This window comes from Orycteropus afer, unplaced genomic scaffold, assembly GCF_000298275.1.
Source record: "Orycteropus afer afer isolate SDZICR_OR568_19922 unplaced genomic scaffold, OryAfe1.0 scaffold00309, whole genome shotgun sequence".
Lineage (NCBI taxonomy): Eukaryota > Metazoa > Chordata > Mammalia > Tubulidentata > Orycteropodidae > Orycteropus > Orycteropus afer.
The window spans coordinates 3,171,073-3,179,911 of NW_006921896.1; the positions used below are offsets into that span (position 1 = coordinate 3,171,073).

Sequence of the window (8,839 nt, forward strand, 5' to 3'; positions counted from 1 at the left end):
CAGTGGGTTTTGTTTTGGTTTTTGGTACCTCGTTACTTTTTGTGTTTAATTTTGTTAGTTTGTTTTCTTTATGCTTTCTTTAGCTTTACTTTGTTTCTTTTTTCTAGTTTTTAAGATAAGAGCTTAGTTTATCCATTCATTTTTTTTTCTTTTATTTTTTTGTTGCTGCAAAAATTTAAGATTATGCATTTTCCTATGCTCATGGAATTAGCTATACCTAATTGATTCTGTGTCTTCATTATGATTATTTTACAGAAATTCCACAATTTAAGTTTTCCTCCTTTGTCCCAAGAGTAATTTAAGGGAGAATTAAACAATTCTAAATGAAATTTCTAGCTTTAGAAAGAGCAGAAGAGTAAGGAATGAAAACAAAGAAGATGGTTTTCAGAAGCTTTAGTTTTCAGTGAAATTGGGAATTTTGATTATTACTTGAAGCAGCATTTTTAAGTTACCTAGTACAAAAAAAGAACTATGTTTTTATTATCTAAGATTGTTTAAAAAAGCTCTGACCTACCCAAGGTTTCATCCAAGGACTGGAAAGTGATACATTCACTGAGCAAATCAAAGGGGAGTGATGAGAAATAATAAAATTGGTTTGTGATTGTATTTAGGCTTTTATATCAGCTTTGTGACAATTAGTAAAAAGGTACCTTCTCTAAGTGGAAGTGGCCCACAGAGTTCCACAGGGCTGGAGAAGTACTGGCTGAATATCCACTCCTACTTGGCTCCATCCCCTTGACTAGGAATTTTATTTAGCTCAGCCAGTTGATCCCAGGAGCCCTAGGTTACTCTCTGCTAAGTCCAACAGCTTCTTTAAAATGGTTATGTTTTATTAGGGAGTTCTGGTGGCGTAGTGCCTAAGGCATTTGACCGCTAACCAGAAGGCTGGCAGTTTAAACCCACCAGATACTCCTTGGAAGGAAGACTGGGCAATGTACTTCCATACCCTATGAGAAACCAAATAAGAGACTCATCAAAGAAACCAAATAATGACACCATCAAAGTCTCATTACATCCTAGATACAAGATTTATTCACAGAAACAGAAATAATCACAACAAAATATACACTACTTTAAAAAACAAGATTACAGTTACATAAAATGTAACATTCTCTTTTATAAGTTTGTCAAAATGTTTTGTTTGCTTCTACATAAATTTATATTCATAAAAGAATAACAAGCATTAAAACTCAGTTACAGCTTCTTATAGGGAAAGAACATAGACCAAACCCTGCAGCATTAGTTTACAAGGGTGTTACTCTTAAGCCACAAACTAAACTAATGATTAAAAACATTTATTTCCAGATCCACATACATATACATTCATCCACTAAGCTGAGAAATAAACATTTCATATGCTCTCCCACCCCCTATACTGTTTCTTTCCAATTTACTAAAAGCAAAGTAAGAGATAACACATTTTTTTCCCTACTTTTAATTAGTCTCAAAAGATGCACTGTCTAATTCATGAGAAACACGAAATTTCAGGTGTTGCTCTTCTTCCACACTCTTGGGATCTCGGTGGGGCTTGTCTTCCTGGCTGTGAAATTCTTGGCTGTGGAATTCATGGCTGACTTTTGATATTTCCTGACTATCAATCATATCAGAACGCTCATTGCTTTCATCCTTTGCCTCCAGTTCTTTGGATTGCTCATGGCTATGGGTTTCCACACTGTGACTGATTTCCAGCTGACTGACTTCATGACTGTCCTGTGGATGGCTGTCCCAATCAGAAGCCCTTTTCAGGACGTGGACAACAGAGATGGCCTTGGGAACATCATCCAACTCCTTGCTTCTCATATGTGAGGTGAGTTCCTCTGTGTCATCAGGATACTGAATCACGGCACAAAGTGAACAGAATTAAATGAACAGACAAGGATGGGGACATTGTAATTCTGTACTGCTCTCTAACTTTTAGGCTAATTTACACTGAAAATTGTCTAACTATTGGTTAATGTAAAAAAAAAAAAAAAAAAAAAAAAGACCAGTATAGTAGTTTGTAATTTACCACACCCTTAAAGATATGTCATCTCCTTTAGTTTATACACATCAACTTACATCAAATATATGTGATGAGACCTATGAGGTAGGTCTCATTATTTTTGTTTTGTGTAAAGGGAAAATGAAAGTGAAAAAGTCAAGTAAAGAGGAAACAGCAAGGCTGTATCAAATCCAGATCCTTTGACTAAGATTCAGTGTAATTTACAACTCTACAATTTCTTCTGAATATTTAGCTTCAAGATATGATCACTATATTTCAAAAATAATTGCTGTTTTTTGAAGTCTTTAATTTAAAGTGCATAGGATAAATGCCTTAGAGCTAGGAGTTGTAAAAATAGAATTGTGCTCGAGACAGAAAATTAAGGAGAAATTATGTAGGCTTAAGCATAAAAACTAGCAAGTGGAAAATGGTTTTGTATTTAATGTAAAAACAAGTAAAACCAAACCAAACTAAACTCACTGCCATCAAGTCGATTCCAACCCATAGTGACCCTATAGGACAGAGTAGAACTGCCCCATAGTAAATCTTTAAGGAAGCCTAGTCATTGTCCTGTGGAAGTGCTGGTGGGCTCAAACTGCTGACCTTTTGATTAACAGCCTGCCTTAACCACTGTGCCACCAGAGCTCCTTGGTAATAAAGTAGGTTACTAATAAATGCTTGCTTACTTGGTGAATGAACGCATGCATGCATGCATGCATGAATATGCAGGGTCTGGTTTCCTGGAAGTGAGCTCTAGTCCTAAATATCCACTGTATTGGTTAAAGGATTTACCTGGATTACAGATCTATAGATCTTCTTAGATTTTGACTTCAGTCTAGAAGCCACACTATCACCTCGGCCATCATAAGTTTCTACTGTGGGCACAGCTGGAGTGAACACTGGAGTTGCTGGAACTTCAGTGGGAAAATCAGTGACCAGTTCATCAGATTCATCAGAATGGTGGGACTCATCAGAATGGTAGGGGTCATCAGTATGATCATGATCTTCTGAGTCGTCTGACTCCTGGCTGTCCACATGGTCTCCATCATCTTCATCATCCACATCATCTGTCTGGTCAAGGCTTTCATTGGACTTACTGGGGAGGGTCTACAAATCCAGAAGGCCAAAAAAATCAGCATATAACATTCTATTTTTCCTCAGCCTTTATATTACATACTATTTTTCTTTTATTTAGTTGAAGAATCTCTGCATTCACAGTACATTTCATGGCTTTTAGTAGCCAGCGTGAACATCTTCTAGTTTCTCCTTTAATGTCTCCCACAAGGATTGATGGAATAATAATCTGAGCTATTTTTCCTTGCTTTCCCATAAAAATTATTTTGATAGAGATTTTCAAGCCAAGTAACATTCATATTAATAATGATCTTTTTCCTTATATATTAGAGTTATTTAGTTTACTAAATTCAATGATGCAATAGATACAGATACATAATTGTGAGATTGATTGTTCTATTTGAAATATTGGGGATTCACTGGAAATTACAATATGCATATTTGAACATATGTGCCACAACCTAAAACCACTTCACTTTTAGCATAGATAATCAAAAAGTGATTTTATATGTAAGTGTGGAAAAACTCCAGCTCAAATTTCTTAACCGAATTAGTTAGTTAATTAATTAAGTGCTTATCAGATATTAGGAAAAACAGCTACAAAATACCTTAAATAAATTGCAAGAGGCTTAATATTTAAAATAGCAGGCATTGGTAAACATTCCCCGTAGCACTAACCATACATGGAGAAATTTCTGACATTTAGTAGATACATGTGTGTTGGTTTTCTGACCAGTTTTAGACTGGCAATTTACTAAAGAATTTGGTAGTGGAATTTCATCTGAAGAAAATTCAGGCAATGCCATTAGAAAAAAGAATGGCTTCTTTCTTCTCTCCAAGATGTGATAGGCCTCCTATTGAAAGGGAGGACTCACCTCTTGTTTAAGGTCATCAGTTTCTTCAGAGGACAAGGTGTTCTGCACAGGAGGGAAGGGTACATTATTAGTCTACATCATACATGTTTAACTCTTTGATATAAAAGTTTGCCTTTCCAAACCAGCTCTAGTCTGATTTTTAGCCTGATTGATGGATGCTTACAGCAGGAAGAAGCCAGTGTGGCGGATCAATCAATGTCCTAAGCACACAATTACCAACAGGCAGGAGGGAAAAGATGGATCCATTTCACAAGCCTAAATGGTTGGCTTGGCAGATATTTCTTTTTCTTTCTTTTTTTTTTTTGATATTAGGAGAAGTGTAAAAATACCTGTGATGCAAGAAGAGTTTGCTTGTGAGATGGGTCGGGTTTTAGCCATGTGGCCACAGCATCTGGGTATTTGTTGTAAAGCTACAAAAAAAAAAAAAAAAGCGTATTTGTCATTACAAAAAAAGAAAAAAAGAAACAGGAATCTCTAAGTAATAAGCTGTAAAAATAACTATACCAGTCTTGGACGGAAGAGCATAATATAAATGCATTCAGTCAACTAGACTCTTCGGGGTCTTTGGTATAATTTATTATTGCTTGCAGATTCATTTAAGAAACACTTAAATAGAACCTACCAGGGTCTAGGTACTTTTCCAAAGTGCTTTATGTCTATTAATTAATTTAATCCTCTTAATGCCCTAAGAAGGAGTTCTGATGGTATAGAGCCTAAAGCACTTAATTATTAACCGGAAGGTTGGTGGTTCAAACCCACCAACCACTGCATGGAAGGAAGACTGGGCAATCTACTTCTGTAAAGATTTACCACTTTGGAACTCTAATGGGGTCACTAGGAGTTGGAATCAACTTGATGGCAGTGAGTTTGGTGTTTGGTTTTAACCTCCTAAGAAGTAGGTATCACAATTTATCGATATTTTATAGATCAGGAAACAGCTATAATGAGGTTATGAGTACCAAGTGACAGATCCAGGATTCAAACGTAGGGAAACTATTTCTTAATGCTGATCTTAACATTAAACTTTCCTGTTCTATGCTTGTTAGCTGAATTTTCCTCTCATATAAAGTACATCTAAAGCAAGGATGCCCTTATTTAGTGTTAATCTTCATTGTTTCCTCTCCATGAAACAAGGAGAAATCCTCTAAGGTTGTACTGTCTGATGTGGTAGCTACTAGCCACATGTAAGGAACCCAGGCAGTATAATTGTTAAGCATTTGGCTGCTAACTGAAAGGTTCGTGGTTCAAACCCACCAGTGGCTTGGTGGAAGAAAAGACCAGGCAATCTACTCTTGTAATGATTACAGCCTAGAAACTCTATAGTGCAGGTCTACCATGTCATATAGGGTCACTATGAGTTGGAATTAGGAGCTCTGGTGGCATAGTGCCTAAGGCACTTGACTGCTAATCAGAGGGCTAGCGGTTCAAACCCACCAGCCACTCCTCGGAAGGAAGACAGGGCAATCTACTTCCCTAAAGTGATACTGCCTTGGAAACCCAAGGAGGGGTCGCTATGAGTCGTGTCCAACTCGACGGCACATAACAACAACAACAACAACATGAGTTGGAATTAACTTGACAGCATGCAACCACAGCAACCACAGGTGGCTATCTAAACTTAATTTAAATTAAATAAAGCTAAAAATTCAGTCCTTAGTTACAACATACACATTAGCCATTCTGGGGTCCTTACAGACTTCCCCATATTTCCTACCAACTCTAAATTTCTAGGATTCTAGAATTTGGAGTCCTGAGCTCATTCATTAATATCCCGAGTATCATCTAAGGACAGATGGTGTCATTGCTTCATGTGTCTTTTAAGGATGTATCCTTGTCATATTTTATTCTATCCAATTCTTGCCTTAAATAGTGTGACCACCGGTTTCTCTGAAAATTTTTTCTTCTTTTATTTTTTTGTTTTTTCTGGTTCACTCTTGTGATTCAACAGCCGTGTTTTCCAATCATTTGGAAAACAGATGTACCTACACCCCACCCCTCGTACACAGTAACACCTCTCTTAATGTCTTCATTAAGCAATCTAATTGCACTGATCCCAGGCAATATATTGGCCTTTATTCTGTTCATCTGGGATTGTACTCTGTGTGCCTTTTTGTCTAGGCGTCTTGGGACAATGCCCATTTGTTGGTTGGCTGGCACAGTTTCACCTATTGTGGAGGGGAAGGTACATGTATGGTGCTGGTCTAACTATTATAATAGAGTTTGATTTGGTTTTAATGTTTGGTTAGGAAAATGTAATCTAAAATCAACTGACAAGCACAATAGATACAAACAGTATAAAATGAACTTTCTTTTCACAACGAGCCTCTGAGGAAATACTGAGGAGATATTGTGAGTATTATAATCATACAACCTGTCCTGACTAATATCTGAGGCAAATTTTAAAGCTAGCCTTCCATTAAATAAAACAAAGAACGGAATTTTCCACTTCCAGAACAGTATGTTGATTCACAGAAAGAAAAAGTCACATGATTTCGTAGAACTCATTTTACATAAGTGATAATGGCCCAGAGCATTATTTTCTATATTAGAAAAAGCATCTAATTTGGTTTTAAGATAATATATTTAATAAAAACTGTTCTGTGCTTGGTACTGATCTAGCTAGATTCATAGCAGGCAGCCCATAAATACTTACAACTTAACAGAGTTGATTTGGAAAATAAATGAAATTACACCAAGTATGTTTATAGTGCTGCTTGCAATAGTTGCATAAATAATTTAACTATATGGTAAACCTAGAAGATGCTTACCTGCTTTTCCTCAGAGCTGCCGGAATCAGCTTGGCGTTTAACCTTTGAATAGAAAAGATGAAGATTACAATGGGAATGTGTTCCTAGCACATGCAAACATACAATTCATTTATTTTCGGGAATTTTCTTTAAGATTCATCCGTACTCACTGGAAAGGTAGAAGCAACGCCTAAGAGGCAAAAGCAAATCACTGCAATTCTCATGGTAGTGATTTTTCCTGTAAAAGACATTTTAAGGTACATTTTATAATCCTCAAAGGTTAAAACAGTGAGATCTATTTATGCTACTACCTTACAAAATAACCACAAATGCAGTTTACTTTCTGTAGAACATGTTTTTACTTAGAGGAACCCATTCTTTTTAGTACTGTTGAGTTAATATTTGTAATGTGACCTCTATTCTCCATCTCTCACTATTAGGCAAAAGAGGGGAGAAATTCTACAAGCCTATATTTATTTAGTTTATAAATTTAGAACTCCAGAGATTATATCATTACTACCTGATAATAATAACAGTAAGGGGTTATATCAATTTTCAGACAAGATAAACATACACACAGAGAAAATAAAGTCATGTAAGAAATTTGTTTTTTCCATTTATCCAGCATGCATTTTGAATATAATTTTAAAGTCATTAAGAAGGTGCTACTTAGGTGAATTGGCTCTATCTTTAAAGGGAATTATTTACATAAGTCAGGTATTCTAGAAAATGGAAATGAAAAAGAAAACATTGAAAGCAGTTAACAGCTTTTCTCTATCGTAATAATGAATCAACATAGTGTCACTGCATAGTGGTGAAGGATTTCACAGCAAAATACAGATGGAAAACATTCAGAAAAGGTTTTCTCCCCTTGAAATTGGAATAGATTGAATAATATAATAATAATAATAAGAATAATAATAAACAGCATTAGCACTAAACATCCTATTCCTTTTAAAAATACCTCCTCAATCATCTAGTCATTCATTACTATATAGTTATAATAATTCTAAAGTGGCATAGAATTTTAAGTGGTTTCAGCTCTTTTGTGAACCTAGTGGAAGTATTTTTAATATTCTGCCTTTTCGGAATGGCTGATTATCCTTCCTCCAGGAATTCTGCAATGTATCTCACATGCTTATTCAAAAGACTGGAACAATTTAAGTCAAACTAACTTCCTTATAGTTCAACTATTTTTCCTATACTTTGGACTGCCCATGAAATTAAACAGAATTTCTAGTACAGCAATGAAGTAGCAAACTGCAGACTCACCTTGGTTGGCGTCTGGCTGAGAAGGCTGCAACGGCAGTAGAGTCCAGTCAGAGACAGGATGCTGCTACCGCACTCCTTTGCCTCCTCTTCCTGCTGCTGACAACCAGGACCTCCCAGAATTTAAATGCTGCTCCAGAAGCTCTCCACCAACACAGGGAGGTGGAGAGATGTGTCATGAGGTTTTTGCCCAGCCCACCTGCTCCCACACTTCCCCTCTGGTTTTGTGGTTTCTTTCTTTCTTTCTTTTTTTTTTTTAAACAACAAAAAAGCACACGCTCACACAAACTACTCTATAGTTAAAACATTACTTATGCATATTTGTAATAAGTAATAAATTAATATCATTAACTTGCTTTTGCATCTATGAGCTTGACATTCAGAATCTTGGAAGAACTCCTAGTGGGTCCCATTTTTATAAAACGAGTTATAGTACTTAGTTCTTGTAAAGGTTTAATTTATAGTTTCTGATTTAGGAGAAATGCCCAAATGAGATGAAATAGAACAGATGTTTTTTTTCTTTCAGTTTAAATAACAGATTAAGGTAATATCTGCAAGCAAATTTGCCTCATGACTGTATTTATTTCAGAGCTAGACGGTTATTGTACAGAATTTAGAAAACAATCTCCATCCTTTGCTACTCAAGGTCAGTTTTGTGATTTCAAATATTCAGCAGCTTGCCATTTCGAGAAAAGACATTAGCAACATTAAAATTCATGCTCATGACCATTAAGTTGGATTTACAGCGACCTTTCAAGGACACAGGTCTTTGTCGCACTGCAGGAGGTGATAAATCTGATAACTTGCTATATAAAAAAGAAGAATGGTAATTCACTCTAGATTTTGCCCAAGTATTTTGTGACTAAGCCCAGTGTTACTGTTTAAGAGGCTTC

The 8,839-nt window shown here is 36.0% G+C and overlaps 1 protein-coding gene across 1 annotated transcript; it reads right to left on the minus strand.

Annotated features, from left to right (window-relative positions):
- Nucleotides 1–1,434: 1,434 nt before the first annotated feature.
- SPP1 (secreted phosphoprotein 1) lies at nt 1,435–6,901 on the minus strand. Its single transcript, XM_007951712.1, has 6 exons — nt 6,848–6,901; nt 6,699–6,740; nt 4,260–4,340; nt 3,931–3,972; nt 2,774–3,088; nt 1,435–1,833 (listed from the first exon to the last, which is right to left on the minus strand). Exons 1-6 carry the CDS (start codon nt 6,899–6,901, stop codon nt 1,435–1,437), a joined length of 933 nt encoding a protein of 310 aa, XP_007949903.1.
- Between the last annotated feature and the right edge of the window lie 1,938 nt (nt 6,902–8,839).

Bases quoted from the DNA above. Each gene is read 5' to 3' on its own strand.
- SPP1 (XM_007951712.1), bottom strand. From the start codon at position 6,901: ATGAGAATTGCAGTGATTTGCTTTTGCCTCTTAGGCGTTGCTTCTACC. The intron at 4,341-6,698 runs GTAAGCATCTTC...TTTTTTTTGTAG, and splicing joins GCAGCTCTGAGGAAAAGCAG to CTTTACAACAAATACCCAGA. The intron at 1,834-2,773 runs GTAAATCCTTTA...GCCGTGATTCAG, and splicing joins TCTATAGATCTGTAATCCAG to TATCCTGATGACACAGAGGA.